Source organism: Hyperoodon ampullatus, assembly GCF_949752795.1.
Source record: "Hyperoodon ampullatus genome assembly, chromosome: 6".
NCBI lineage: Eukaryota > Metazoa > Chordata > Mammalia > Artiodactyla > Ziphiidae > Hyperoodon > Hyperoodon ampullatus.
The window spans coordinates 70853442-70869638 of NC_136919.1; the positions used below are offsets into that span (position 1 = coordinate 70853442).

The window sequence follows — 16197 nt, forward strand, 5'->3', positions numbered from 1 at the left end:
AGTGGAATCATACAATTTGTGGTCTTTTGTGTCTGGCTTCTTTCCCTAGCATAATATTTTTGGGGTTCATCCATGTTGTGGGATGTTTCTCCTCCAAGGGACTTTTCGAATCAGTTTGTCAAGCAAATTTTTAAAAAATTCCTGTCAACCAGGTGGAAAGTCCTTTGTTCAACAATGCTTTTAATCCCTCTTATTTCTTGCTTTGGCTTCCTCCATCTTCTGAAGCATTTTAGAAGAATTATTTTATATTACTTATAAATGTAAGACAAGCACATCAAAGTACAGAAATACTTTTTATTGGATTAAAAAAAACCCTCTAGTTTTGGGGATTCCATGGATACTGAAATGTAGGGTCAGAAGCACACACAACTCATTGAGACGATAGAAGTGAAACTAATTAAAGAATGTTCTACATGGTCACAGTTGTATTCATTGGGGTTTAGTTTTGTCTTTTTGTTTTATTTTGTTTTACTTCTCTTTTGCCTTGGCTTGTATTCTGAAAATAAGTACTTTATTAATTTCCTGGCTATTATTATAAAAGGTGTTAAGTAGTATTACTAAGAAGTAAAAGAAACACCCAGGATGTACGAGAGCTACAGGCAATGGCAAGTTACTTAATCATTCTTACCACCAGTTTTCTCATCTGGAAAAATGGAATATTAGTGACACCTGCCAAACTGTTATAAAGAGTAAATGACTCAATAACCATTAGCCTTTAAGGATACTATGTTCATTTCTGTGGAAACTTTGTCTTTTTCTCCTGAAATGTATTTTTACCTCCCTAGGCTTCAAGATTTACAGAAATGTATTTCTGATTGACACTATGTAGACTGCTGCTGCTTTTCCCATACAAGCCTGCTCTCCTTCAACAACTACAGGCATGTTAAAAAAAAAGATGCTTTAATTCCTTTTTAGTCTCATAAAAAAAAAATCCCACCAGGAAGGTACTGTTATTATCCCCACTTTACAGATGAGAAAACAGGCTGTTTAGACATGCTGTGACTCACCTAAGGTCACAAGGCCAGGAAGAGTCAGATAGAGCCACATTTGGAAAACTGCAGGAAGTCCAGCTGACCAAAGCTGGGAAGGGCTACAGTAGAAAATGAGGTTGGGCACAGATCTGGTCCAGAGGGCTCAGAAAGCTGAGTAGAGCATTTATACATGATGTGGCAGAAAACAGAAGTTTTAGAAGTTTTTGAGCAGGGGAATGACAGGAGCAGAACTTTTTATTATGTTTAATTTAAAATATTTTAAAATAATCTTGCAATCTTATGTCTATTTTCGAGGCAAATAATAGCAGCTAACTTTTATTGAATCTTTATTAAAGCTCTGCTCTAAGACCTTAACATGTGTTTGCCCATTTAATCCTTACAACAACCCTTTAAGGTAGGCATTGTCATTTGCCCCATTTTGCAGATGAGAAAACTGAGGCACAGTGAGATGCAAGAACTTGCCAGAAGCTACACAGCTTGCAAGTGGTGGAGCCAGGCTTCAATTTCAGGCAGTCTGGCTCCAGTGTCCATAGTATTAACTTCTGGGCCACAGTGCTTTTTTGTTAATAGATCTATACCACAGGCTAGACATATAAGGATAACATGGGGCCATTGCAGTACCCAAAGTCTAAGGTGATAGAGATTTGGATTTCAGGGGAGGCAGCAAGAATGGAGAAAAGGGAAGATTTCAGAGGAAAAGCTGGTGGTAGAATTTCTGGACTAACTAGATACGTGGGGGGTTAAGAAGAAGAGTGAGTTGAAGATGGAAACCAAAGTTTTCATTCCTCTCGGAGAATCATGGAGCCTCTGAGGAGTACAAGGAGCTGGCAGGAGGGCTGGTCTGGAGGAACTAACAGTCACAGTGCAGGGAGTGCTGAATTCAGTGTAGTACCAGGAACACGAGTCAGCCAACTGCAGCTGGCAGCATTGCTCAGTGAGTTGATGGGGCTCCAGATAGAGATGTGGGCATCTTCAGCAAAGAGAAACTTTGAAGTCAGAAAACAGGTGAACTGTCCTAGAAAGAGAGAGGGAAGATAGTGAAGGAAAAAGGCTCTAAGTCTAGGTAACCATTGGGACAGGAGACAAGAGGAGAAAGCAAGACAGAGGGTCTAACACATTCCAATGCCTGCAGTGCAAAACTCCCTTTCAAATATGCCATCTTCTTTAGGAGAGCATCCCTGTAAGGTAACTGTGTTGCTCCTAGAGATGGAGAAATTGGAGTCAAGACATTTAGGGGGCTTGTGCACAATCACATAGCAAGTTAGTGACAGAACTAGAATTTGAACCCAGTCCAAGTGACTCCAATGTCTGTCTCTTTCTATAAGCAAAAAGCTGTGGAAAGATGAACGTGCCTAGTCTGGGTAAGGATTGCTGGCTGTGGTCTAGGGGAAGACTAGCAGGACATGAAGCCCAAGAGGTAAATTGGAATAGGATTTTTAAAGGCCATGTCATGTCTAGGAATTAAAGAACCAGTAAAATTTTTTAAGTAGGAAAGTAATATGAGATTGCTTTTGAGATAGGAATAGAAATGTAAATAAATATAGAGAGAGCCTTATAAAAGATGGATTGGAGGGAGAAGAAACTAGGATAGAGACAGATTGGTGGTAATATAGTGCTTTTGTTGATGGGTAATGATGCTCGGAGCTGGAGCAGGAACAGCAGGAAGAAGGCTGGATTTAAGAGGTGTGCAGAGACATTTAGGTAAGACTTGGCTGTCTATCTCCCCGTGGAGATGCTCAGAAGACAGTTGGAAACACAATCTACCACTGAAAAGAGCTCCAGGGTAGAGATTTAGAATTCAGACGTCATCAGCAAGAAGTGGTAGTTGGATCCTGGAAAGTGATAATATCACCAGGAGCTGCGAAGACCAAGAGGAGATGGAGGAGAAAAAAATTCTAAGGGAAAGTAAACAAATAGAGGATTGGATTTGAAAGACCTTCTCTGGAAAAGGTTCTAGTACCTCTTTGTTTTTAGGAGTTGCCTTTCCCCTTTGTATTTCATTTATGGAAGGGGAGCAGGTCTTGACTTTTCAGAACTTCCTTAGCTTCCTCTTCTGCCCTCACCTTGAGCACAGACACTAGTTTCCTTATAGAGCCACAGGCTGGCCTTGTTCTCTCCCAGGGCCCTTGGCCTGAGCCCCAAACCCACGCTTGCGCAACAGCGTAGGAGAGGCCACATCTCAAGAAATTGTTTAGAAATCAAGTCTGCAGGCCATGGTCATCATTTGGATGTGGTGGTTGCCCCTAGTTCTCTGAGAAATTAGATATGACAACGAGGAGGAGGTCACAGGGGCCTTAGGAGGATCACATTCAGAGTGCTGGTCACTGAAATCACTACAGGGATGGGGGCATAAAATCAGAGACAGTGTGTAGAGGGGCTCTTTTAAGGGGAATTAAACAGATTAATTCAGGTCAGGCTGTATCCCGGTAAATTTAGAGCTCGTTACACAGTGTCTTTTTAAAATTCTTGTATTAATTATAATAGAAGGCCAAAGGCTTTTCAGATGGTAACAACATACCCTGCCTGCTTTACTCCCATTTTCCACATTGACTTGATTATTGCCAGTGAACTGAGAGTAGACTGCAAGGTTGGGCCTTGGAACAGGCAGGCCTGGGTTTGAATCCTAGATCTGCCATTTGATAACTGAGGCCACAGGAAAAATCAGTTGAACTCTGATCCTCAGTTTCCTCAACTGTAAACTGAGTCAAAACATCCTCTGCTCAGCTTCCATTCCATCCAACTCCCTTATGGCGTGCCTGCCAGTACAACAGAGGCTGGAAAGCCAGAGGCAGATTTCTCAGACTCTTGCAGCTGGGTTTCACATCTGACATGGTTCTGCCATCTAGGCACACCTGAAGGAAACCTGGGAGGTGGACATGGGCAGTATAAAGCTTCTAGAAGATGTTGGATCTTCTTGTAATCACTGTAGTGGAGCTGACTGACATTTGGGAATGTGGAGGTGGAATTTCAGTATTTGGTTCTGAGCATCTATGACAGAAGGCAGTAGCTGTGGGGTTCCCATAAGAGAGTCCCCTGTTCTGGCTGAGCATTTCTCCCTGCTATGTTATTCCTGATAGTATAGAATACAAACTAACTTCCATGGCTCCCCTAGAAATTCTTAACCTGCCAAATACCTTGCAATAATTCCCATTCTGTTTAAATTACTAATTGGAGTGGATTCCATTATCTTCAACTCATAGACCAGCCTCATAGGGTTTTGCAGGAAAGTCAAAATATGTAAATTAAGTACAGTGCTTAGCACCTGGTGAGCCACATTATTATTCCTATCAGTGTATCAGCTGCCACAATAAAGTAGAAGTAAGCATCTTACAATATCTTAATGATTTTCTAATTTTATTTTTGAAGCATATTTTGTTTCTAAGATTTTTTGTTCTAAGTATTATAGAATAGAAGTCTTAGCTTTGTGCACAGCTAGGATTGACATAGAGGAACATTAAGTATCAGAGTAAGAAATATGTACCCTTTAAGATGAGGAAGTCTAGGATAAAAGAAAATATGATTATTATTGTTTTTTACTTAAGTTCTGGAATTGCCTTCAACTTCAGTTAATAGCTTTTATAATGTACCAGACACTGTTAGCAGCTATGTCTTTAAAGAATTTTAGATAATGGACGAGAACGTCATTGATCTTTCATTCTTTCCCAGGCTCTACTCATCTTGTCAGCAGCTTCTGATCTTGCTGGAGAAAGTCCATATATTTTAGAATCCATAAGTAATATAAAGGGCTTTTGCCAAACTGGAATTCTTAGTTTTTACATAGGGTGACCTTATTGTTTACAAACATCTGAGAGTAAGAGTGGATTTAATTGTTGTAATCTTTATTGGAAGGTATGTAACAAGATGCTGTAACCAAAGCTTTTAAGCTTCTGAATAATACTTCAATTTTTTTATTTTCAAAAGTCATTGATTAAACAATGGACTTATTTTTATATCTATCTATTTATTTATTTATTTATTTATTTTTGGCTGTGTTGGGTCTTTGTCTCTGTGCGAGGGCTTTCTCTAGTTGCAGCGAACGGGGGCCACTCTTCATCGCGGTGCGCAGGCCTCTCACTGCTGCAGCCTCTCTTGTTGCGGAGCACAGGCTCCAGACACGCAGGCTCAGTAGTTGTGGCTCACGGGCCTAGTTGCTCTGCAGAATGTGGGACCTTCCCAGACCAGGGCTCGAACCCGTGTCCCCTGCATTGGCAGGCAGACTCTCAACCACTGCACCACCAGGGAAGCCCTGGACTTATTTTTTAAAAGCTTCAATTTGTTATTCATTTCCCGTTCCAGATTCTTCCCAAACTACTTACTGGATGTTGAACATTTAAAATATCTGTAGAGCAAGTTAAAGTTAAATGCCACTTGTCACAGCTTTCATTATGGTTGCTTTATTTTAATGATCTTTATGGTTTGTTTACCTGAAATTCTGATTTTGCTTTTAGTTTAGAAGGTATCAATAATGTCTCTGTTAATTTTAAAAAGGCATAGACAAATATAAAATATTCATTTCTGATAAAAACAAAATCTCTTTGGTGACAAAACATGCAGAATAGCTTTTTGACATTGTACAGTTAGGCAAATAAAAAGACAACTTTTCTACTACATGTGAATATATTATGCATAAATTAAAAGACTGTTGGAAACTAAAAACACAGAAGTATATGGATTTTTTTCAAGGTTGGCCTAATTATTTCTCAAAAATAGGAAAGGCTCTAATTAATAAAAAATTAAAACTACAATGAAGATAATTTATAGGACAATGTCATTGCCTTTTTTGTGCTGTGAAAATGTTTTATGTATCCACATGAAATTTAATCATTTTAAGATTGTATTAAAGGGAAACGTATTAAATGGTCTGTGGATCTTTACATAGTTGCCCCTTCTGAGACTCAAAAGATTGACAAATTACTGAGGTCAGTAATTTTGTGGCTGCCCTTAATATTTTTTAAACAAAAAATTTGAAGAGTTAAAATACACAAGAGTGAATGTAACAGTTTTATGAAGGTGGTCAGAATGTGGTTTCTCCTACTATGAACAATAATTTTTTTTAAAGAAACGCTATGATGATTTTTTAAATTAATTCATTTATTATTTACTTTTGGCTGCGTTGGGTCTTTGCTGCTGCACGCGGGCTTTCTCTAGTTGCAGCAAGTGGGGGCTACTCTTGGTTGCAGTGCACGGGCTTCGCATTGCAGTGGCTTCTCGTTGCAGAGCACGGGCTCTAGGTGTGTGGGCTTCAGGCTCTAGGCACGCAGGCTTCAGTAGTTGTGGCTCGCGGGCTCTAGAGCACAGGCTCAGTAGTTGTGGCACACGGGCTTAGTTGCTCTGTGGCATGTGGGATCTTCCCGGACCTGGGATCAAATCCATGTCCCCTGCATTGGCAGGTGGATTCTTAACCACTGTGCCACCAGGAAAGCCCCTGAACAATAATTTTTAATAAGCTAGCTCCCTTTTATTATATTCTCTTTAAAATTAATTGTGGCTCTGTAATTGTTAAACTAGTACCAGCTAAGCCTGTAAAATCATCTTAGTCTGAAGTCATAATGAGGAACATTTTAATTTCAAATTGTCCTATAAAGCAGTATCAAAAGTAACAGAGATAGGAAAATAATTATTATAAAAAGGTGTAAAATTCTTTTAAAATAGGATAAAGAATTTTATATTTATGATTTGGGTTAAAGACTGTTATAGAAACTTACTGTACGTGTTCTCTTTTGCTCGTTATTAGTGTCAATATTTGGGGAAGAAGGGTGAAAATGAATGTACATTTAGTTAAATAATGCCTATTACTGGTAAATTAATAATTACATTAATGTAATTATCCCCTTATGTCTATTGAAAAAGTTTGGTGATAAAATTTATTAATTAATTTGAATTTTAAAATGTATTTGGACCTAGACCTGTGACTTTAAACACAATTTTATAAAGTATGTGGTAATTAATAAAGTTTTAATTGATAATTAGCATTATAGCTCAATGATGTCCTTCATCAGGATTTTTTGCCCATGAAAGAGGGGGTCTGCATGGATGTTTTTTCAACTCTAGACTTAGTTTATTGCAGATATACAGTCTTGCTGATTTTCACAATTTCCCTATGATATATGGAGATGATTGCTTCTATTCTTATTGGTAGAGAGTAGAGACCTAGAATATAAGATTTGTTTATAACCATTAAAAAAATAAACTTAAATTTTAGAATAGTTTCAGATTTATAGATAAGTAAAGTTAGGGTATTCAGAGTTTCTGAATATCCTTAGTTTTTACCCAAGTGTCTATTATTAGGTTCCTGGGCCCTAGGCTTTGGTGACGCTCTGGTAAGCCACATGCTTTCAATTATCAGCTACCTTCTATGACCCTCTCCACGTTGACCTGGGAACCTTGCAGACTTTATCCACAACCCTTGGCAGCTGAGGGAGACTGGGGTGGCCTCTCTCAGGCCTTCTATAAGCCTAGATCTGCTCTGCAACCATTTCTGCTTTACTTTAGATGCCCCTTCCCAGAATTCTTGACAGGAGGCAGAACTACAAGTGCTCTCTGTCTGAGGATTCTCAAACTCGAAATCCATCACATCCCCTGGGGCTTCAACCCCCACGAGGGGTCACGGAGCCAAGCCCCATCTTTTTTCATAAAATCTTATTCTCCTCTTCCAGTCCCCTCCCACAGGAGAAAGAAGGCATGGAAGGAAAATTGAGTCACATTATCACTCATTCCTCTCACACTATGGTTTATATGCTTGCTATCCTCTAGGCTTTGCTAATGATACACAGTGCCAAGATTTGAGAATTTAAAAAGAGCTCTTTCCTCTCTCAAGAATCTAACTCTTTCAAAATAATGGGCTTGGGCTTTCAGACCGTTGCTTCTCCTATGTATTTTCTAAAAATCCATTCAGAATACGGTCTCCTGTGTTCTGGGCTGTATCTGCTTTCTGTTCTAAGGCAGTGAAAGGCACTGACTAAAGTGGTGAAGGACTTGAGGCAACAAGAAAAATGTGGCAAAGAAAAATCTCTATTGATATCTCAAAATAATACCCCCTCTACCATCATATTATGATGCAATATGGACCCAATACTTCAAATGAATTTCAGTGTGGAGTTGGATGGTTTTGGAAGACAAAATGATTTCAGTGCAAATGGTAATTAAGGCCAATAAAGTGTTTCTGTATTTAAAGGCACATAGATATTTTTCTCACATTTCATATAGTAAGCTGAACATATATTTTGGGCTTGGATAAACGTTCCAGACTACATGCATACAAGAGCTGAAGAAGAATATCATACTTATTCCATATATATTCCAGATTTCACTGCCAAGTTTACAGTTGGGGCTAGCAGTCCAGAGGGACTTTAGTCAAAGTCTCTTGAGATTAAAAAAAGAAAAAACATGAATTAAAGCTACTGAAGAAAGAAAATCCACTAGAAAAGCAAATTATTAACTCTGTACTCGGATTCAAAAGATGAATAACCACACTTTGTCTTTTGTTCTGTCCTCAGCTGGAAAGGCAGCTAATGATGCAGAATGAAATGAGAGAAAGACAAATGGCTATGCAGATTGCTTGGTCTCGGGAATTCCTCAAGTATTTTGGAACTTTTTTTGGCGTTGCAGCCGTCTCTTTAACAGCTGGGTATATTTGCTACTTACTTTAAAATTTTCTTCTACTTCTTTTTGTCTCTGCCATGATCATATTATTAAGTTGGCCAAGATAGGACTTTGATCCAAATAGTACACGTATAGGCAAACAAAGTAACCCTGATAGCTAAGTCCTTGGCGGTAACTCTGTAGAACCAGGATAGTAATAGTTAATTCTTCCTTTAGTTTCTTAGATTTCTTCTGTACTTTTCTCCATTTTATAAGTAAGAGAGAGTACTGACTTTGCACCAAGACAGAAGGAAGTCTCTACAAATTCATCCCCACAGTCCCTAAGGGATAGATATCAATACTTAAAATATTTTTAAAATGAGTAATCTGAGCCTCAACATCAAATAAAGATGAACAAATCATAGACCCTACCCAAGAACTGCAGAATCTGCTGAGGGATTATGGGTAAGCAAATCCTATTTCCATAGAAGAATTAAGTAACTTCTGAAATGGAGGATATTCTTCCCAAAAGGGGATAACTTTTTTCCTTTCATCAACTACTGAGATATTTATTTACAGGTTATTCCTTGATATTCATTCTTTTTTGTTCTTGAATCAGAGCAATTAAAAAGAAGAAGCCTGCCTTCCTCTTCCCTATCGTTCCATTAGGATTTGTCCTTACCTACCAGTATGACATGGGCTACGGGACCCTTATACAAAGAATGAAAGGTAAGTCTTTGATAAACCAGAGTCTCAATTTCTGATTCATTTTCTGGTTCCAGGATCCACTCCTTACACCCCCTTGACTTATGAAAATTCTGACAAGACTCTCCCTGAGCTACCAATGACTGATATTTCTGCCCCCTCTCACATAGTGGTATGCTGGAGTCACCTCATACCAGCTCACAAGAACCAACTGTCAAATGTTCAGGAATTTTGCAAGCTGGTTGTTAAATATAATCATTATTAAAAATTAAATTATGTAAACTAACACAGCATTGTAAATCAGCTATACTCCAATAAAATTTTTTTAAAAATTAAGTTATATAAACTTACAATTAAATAAATTACAGAAAATACATAATATTAAATTATATTAAAAACAATAATAAATAATCAGAACTTAGTTTCTAATTATTTTACAAATATCTGTACTCTTAAGTTATGTATATCTATTCTTTTATGTATATCTACTATATCTGTATGGTGGAAGTGCAGATACAATATATAGAAACAATAAAATACAGATACAACTCTGACTTCAGTGACATCCCATTGGTATGTCAGCTTGAAGGTGGTCATGGTGGGAGTATTTACACCATGGAAATCTACAAATACCAAATCAAGGCTTGACTTACTATTTTGTTGATTGTCTAGATCAGGGTTGACAAAACTATGGTCTGCAGGCTGGCCACCTATTTTTGAAAATAAAGTTTTATTGGAACACAGACATACCCATTCATCTCTGCTTTTCCATTTCCATGACAGAGCCGAGTCACTGCAACAGATATGCAAGTCCCCACAAGCCTAAAATATTTACTATCTGGCCCTTTAAGAAAGTCTGCCAACCCATGGTCTAGACTTAAGAAAATGATGAAGAAAATGTTAATAATGTATATTAGTCTTAAAAGTGTGTTGTGTCCATATCCATTATGTTGTGAATAGCATAAAAAATTTCAGGAAATGTCCTAATATTTAAAAACTGTTATCTGATTCAACAAAGTCCACAATATTCTCAAACAACTAAAGTTCCAACATATGTCACTGTTTCACTTTAGTCCTACTCATTAACGTAAATGAAAACACCAACCATCATTCATGTTGAAATTATACTTTCTCATCAACTGCTTAGGCGAGCTATGGATAAAAGAGTTCAGCAAAAATCAATAAAAACATTCTTTGAGGATCAATTTGCTATATGGAATTTATGATAAAGGGTCCTGTACCTGTTATTATCATTTATAAATTGTACTCTACATACATTTCATAGAAGTAAAATTTATAATAAACTTATGTACATAATAAACTTATGTACATTTGTTTTTGTTCTGGAAAGCTGGTTGTTAAATTTTCACCAGCACCGTCCTGCTCTCACTGAACTCTGGCTTTTATTGCCCTAGAAAATAGCACTGCTGCCACAGATGCCATTCCTGTCCCAAGAAGACAGAGTTTCCCATTAGTCTAGGATATCCATGTCTTCCAAATTCCCACCACTACACACCTCTCATGAGGATCCCTATTTCCCTACTCCTCAAGCCTTCAACCCAGAGCATGCTGGAAACAGTGCTTTCCCAAGTCTTCATTTTTGCCATCCTGTTCTCTCCTGGGCTATAGGCCCATCACTATCCCTGAGGCTCTGTGGGGACTGGTTTAGTATTGGAAAAAAGAAGGTGCAGGTATTGGGAGTAGGCAGTAGAACATTTCATTCACAGACTTAGGGAAATGGAGGGATTATATGTTCTTAAAAATTGCCATTTGAAAACAGAAGTACATTTTCCACATAGAAACTATATTAAAATGTCCTTTGGGGTCAGACATTATTGGTATCATAGTTCAGCTATATTGTGGGCTAAACAGTGTTTTGTTGATGGCCTAGAAATTTATTTATAGCATATATTACTGTGGGAAAATGTATTCTGAATTCTAAAACACTGATCTACAAATTAACTTTTGGAGTACAATTCCATTTTAAGCTGGAAACTAACTGTACAAAACTGATTTACTTATGTTAAAACTCATTTCAATAACCTGCTCAGGTTCATGTTACTCATCTGCTTAAGAATTCATTAGTCTGAGCTCAACTATGTCTCACTGTTTATAAAAACATTAGAGTTCTCAGTCCCTCATAAAAGTTAGTATGTAGTATTAAGAAATCTCAACTCTATTATACAGCATTCACTTGAATGTATTACTAATGGAGAGCAAATTTATTTTCTAGGAATATTTTGATTGTATAATTGGGAAGTAATTTTATTACAGGTCCATCAGAGTCTATAGAATATAAAAATTTAACTTCCAAGGCATGTTGTGGAAATTTCCTATTTAAAAAAAAAAAACTTTAGAATCCACCAGGAAATTTATCATATTAAAAAGTTTAGTTTATAATATATAGCCCTGTTAACTAGAGATGACCCCAAGATATATACTTCCTGTTTAATTGACTTTATTATTAGCCATTCTGTAAATACACACTAAGAATCTGCCATATGGAAGGCACTCTCCCATGGAAACATCTAGTCTGTCATCAATAGCCTGCCCAATTACATACAATTTTATAATGATTTTTACTTAGTATTTAAGACTGAGAAAAAAAATGTTTGCAGATTGTTGGAATGCTGTGATAATTTGCAAATTGTAGCCTGCCCTGTTGGGTTTGGAGTATAAATTAATTGTGCATTAAAAGAGGAATACTTCAAGAAAACAACTGCCTTTATTCCCAAGGAAAGTTTATGGAATGTCAACAACATATATTATAGTTTTCCAAAATTTCGCTAGTCTTCAACAATAAAAGTTGGCAAATGTCACTGTGCCCAAGAAATTACTAGCTATTATTTAAGAGGAATTGTTTATAAAAATGTGTATATGTGTGTGTATGTATGTATATATGGACTAAAGAACATTTAATATTACTTGGGGTATTTATAAGTAGTTTCAAGTCAAAGATTAGCTTCCCTGAAAAATTACAGTTTTTTAGTAAACTTTATTTTCTTCTCACATGACTTATGATATAATAAGGGGCAACAAGAAGAACCATATGGGGTTTCACCACCCTAAACCCCTCCTAACACAACTAATAGTTATCATCCTGACTTTCCTTCAAGGAAAAAAACAGTACTTGGTATTCTTTCTCTTCTACATTTTAAAATGCTGTCTTCTGTCAAAGTCTCTGGCATCTGATTTATCTCTTTATGAATCTTCAGAATTCATTATTGTGTTTCCTTTGGGAGGTCACTTCACCGGGGACAGTGGGTGAAATATTTAACTGTGAGATCTGGGGGCATGCCTCCACACAGTGTTACAGCATGTCAGTGGAACACAACAAGTAGGTCTTCTCATAAAATGCTGATGACCCCTTTGTCACCTTGCACATTTCTGTACTTTATTTAAGGTGAAGCCGAGAACATACTGGAAACAGAAAAGAGTAAGTTGCAGCTGCCAAAAGGAATGATCACTTTTGAAAACCTTGAAAAAGCAAGAAGGGAACAGAGTAAATTCTTCATAGACAAATGAAATCATGTTTACCCACCAAATCTCAAAATACAGAATTGTTGACTTGAATCATGGCCTTTACAATTTTTTAAATGCTTGAGATTTTGATATAATGGTTTTTATTTTAAAATAATAAAATTTAAGATGAACTTTGTTAAATTATTTTAAAATAAAATGTATAACCTTCAACACAAAATCATGGAGGTACTCTAACTTTCAGATTTCCTATATATGTGTGTGTATCACAAACATCTAAATGTAAAATTAATAAACTATATTATTTTGAATTTCTGGAAGCAAAAGTTCTGTTGTTCTCATTTCTCTGTTGCACACACTTACCCCATTACATTAATCTCCCACAGATACTGCTTTTATTTGGATTTGTCAATTGTGTCCTGTCTCCACATAATAGAAAACAACTAATATTAATGATTAACATGTATATTGCATTTGCTATGGCCATTGTCTGATTGTTTTGCACATATTCTTGTAATTATCCCAACAATCCCATGAGGCAGGCATCATTTTTTAAAAAATAAATTTATTTTTGGCTGTGTTGGGTCTTCATTGCTGTGCACGGACTTTCTCTAGTTGCGGTGAGTGGGGGCTACTCTTCGTTGCGGTGCATTGGCTTCTCATCGCAGTGGCTTCTCTTGTTGCGGAGCACGGGCTCTAGGCGCGCGGGCTTCAGTAGTTGTGGCATGAGGGCTCAGTAGTTTTGGCTTGCGGGCTCTAGAGCGCAGGCTCAGTAGTTGTGGTGCATGGGCTTAGTTGCTGCAGTATGTGGGATCTTCCCAGACCCGTGACCCCTGCATTGGCGGATTCTTAACCACTGCACCACCAGGGAAGCCCCCATCATTTTTATAGATGTGGAAACTGTGGCATAAAGAGATTGAATTGCTTGTCATACAGACAGAACTGGGACATAACCCTAAATGGTTTGGCTCCATTGTCTATACTCTAAAAGGTCTTGAAAAAGTTATGCCTTAATGCATTCTTGACATGCAAAGACAATTGTGAAAGACAAAAGGTAAAAACATTCAAATAATGACTCAGGGCACAGTTTCTAGAGAGGTGGGAAGGAGGGGAAGGTTGATTAGGATGTCCACCTTTTTATTTCCACTCACCAGGAAACCTATACTCATAAAATAATCCTATTTATATCCATTCCTACAGTTGCAAACCCTACATACACTAATTCCAAAGATATTTATTAATACCTGCTATGTGTCAGCCACTGTTGTAGGCACTGGGGCTACATGAGTGAATGCATAGACAAGGTTGCTATATCCTAGGCAGAGAAATATGTTCTAGTGAGGAGTGGGAGAGCTGGGGAGAGAAGAAATAAACATGAAGATAAACAAGTTCATTTCTGATGGAGACAAATGAAAACAGGATAATAAAAGAATGATTAGAAGAATATTGGGGGAGGCTACTTTAGATCTGAGACAGTAGGGACTGCCTCTCTGCAGAGGTGACATTTGAGCTAAGACTTGAATGAGGCAGTCCTGTGAAGAGCACATATGGGGACAGGGAAGGGATCTCTAGGCAAAGGGAAGAGCCAGAGGAAAAGCTCCGAGAATTGGCATGGCCAGAGAATAGAAAGAAGGCCAGAGAGAATAGTGGAAGATGAAATCTGAAGGGGGGAAACAATTATGAATATAATGGCCACTACCCCCAAGCATAGCAAGATACGGTTTTGAAACAATTAAAGCTGTAGAGAACTTGGGCCAGATCTTGAAGGATCCACTGAATTTCTCCAGGAAGATAAGGAAGTGAAGAGGAAGGGCATCTTGGGCAGAAGAAGACTGATTAAAGGCACGTCCATCTGTGCCAAGTCTGGGGATCGGCTGCTGGTTGTTCAGTTTGCCTGGAGCAAGAGGTTCCTTACATGGGGTACTTTTAAGAAGTGAGCCTGGAGGCACAGCTCAACTCCTGAAGGACCTTGGGTGTAACACTCTATAGTTTGCACTCTATCTCTGTGTGATGGGCATGAAAGAATCTGAATTGGGATCGGGATCAGTCAATTGTGGGGGGAAGATCCCAGCGCCCAATCAATTGCTGCAATGGTCCACCTGAGCATTCACCAGGGCCCAAATTTGGCTAAGGCGTGGCTTTGGGGATGGATTCAGGAAAATGAAAAGGAATAATAACAGGACTAGGAAACCAGCTTGAGGTTTTAGAGGGAGAAGGTGATTTCCTTTCATTTAATCCACATGGATTATCTGGGGCCCCTGGAGAACATGGGAAAGAAGTGATTGGGAGGCATACTGGTAGTCTACTGGATATCTAATATCTAGCATTGGTTTGTAGACCATGTCAGAATCTGGAATTGTAAGTCTTTCTTTCCCCTTAAATTCAATCATGCTGTCCAAATATTCCTGACATAGTCTAGCCAGGGCTTACCAAGAGTGGGTTTGAGTCCCCTGCAAGGGTTGACTGGCTAAATAACTTACATGGGATTTGTGTTGCTGTGAAACATAACCAGGCCCTGAGCCCCCTCTGAACCACCAGGTCATTCATTTGTCTTGGCTTCTTGGCATTGACCCTGAGTTAATTAGTAATTGTTACTGAATAGAGCCCCTGCTAAACACACGCACATACTCACACTTTCATTTGCTCCCAATTGTGTGGTGAGGCAAAAATCAAAGCAGAGCTATTAACTAATGGCTTTGCAACTCGACTATATTAAAATATATCCCAATTGTCTTTGGTATTACTGATTATCCAAAGCTTTCCCCCTAATTTATTGTTTACAGTATCATTTAATTGAAAAGACAAACATTTATGCCCTGATTCTTGAGCTATTCCTTAGTCATTTATGTTAATTAATACTTGCATTAATAATAAGCCCTGATTAACAACTAGACATCTGACATTTCCAAATACTGAACCTGATAGGGTCTTTGTTCAGCTACCTTATAACCACAAATTTTTGTGATATTACAAGAAGAATGAGGAAATTATTCTGAGAAAGTGTATAAGGAGAAGGATGAGAAACTATTGTCTGATTATGAGCAAAGATTTAGAGATTAAAATAACGGTAGCCTCATCCAATGTCTTTGTCAGTGATTAGGAACAAAGTTGAGGGGGGGGGAATCTCACCTTCAGTCCATGTGGCTATCCATTTCTCCCCAAACATTGTTGGTTCAACTAAAGCAACACAGAGACTCTCTTAGTGTATGCAGAGGTTGTCATAGTTTAAAGGAAATAAATACGGGTCCAGAAATTCTCTACAGCAGAATGACCCTTCTTGGAAATCACTTTACAATAGTAAATAATATTGTAATATTAAAAATGCAATTTATGACATCACAGTACCTAAGTGTTTTGAATGTTTTAAATTCATATTTAAATGAGACAACTGGGGAGTAAAATTACAAATAAATAAAGTTTATATGGTGTTCCACCCAAT

The 16197-nt window shown here is 37.8% G+C and overlaps 1 protein-coding gene across 1 annotated transcript in view; it reads left to right on the plus strand.

The window, feature by feature from the left end:
* The window catches only part of PLGRKT (plasminogen receptor with a C-terminal lysine), a 47726-nt gene extending 34648 nt beyond the window's left edge, over window positions 1–13078 (plus strand). Inside the window, exons 4-6 of the mRNA XM_079706252.1 lie at window positions 8489–8619; window positions 9193–9302; window positions 12682–13078. Coding sequence (XP_079562378.1) covers window positions 8489–8619; window positions 9193–9302; window positions 12682–12803 — 363 coding nt within the window. The 3' untranslated portion in view covers window positions 12804–13078. The remainder of the gene's footprint in view (window positions 1–8488; window positions 8620–9192; window positions 9303–12681) is intronic.
* The last annotated feature ends 3119 nt before the right edge of the window (window positions 13079–16197 follow it).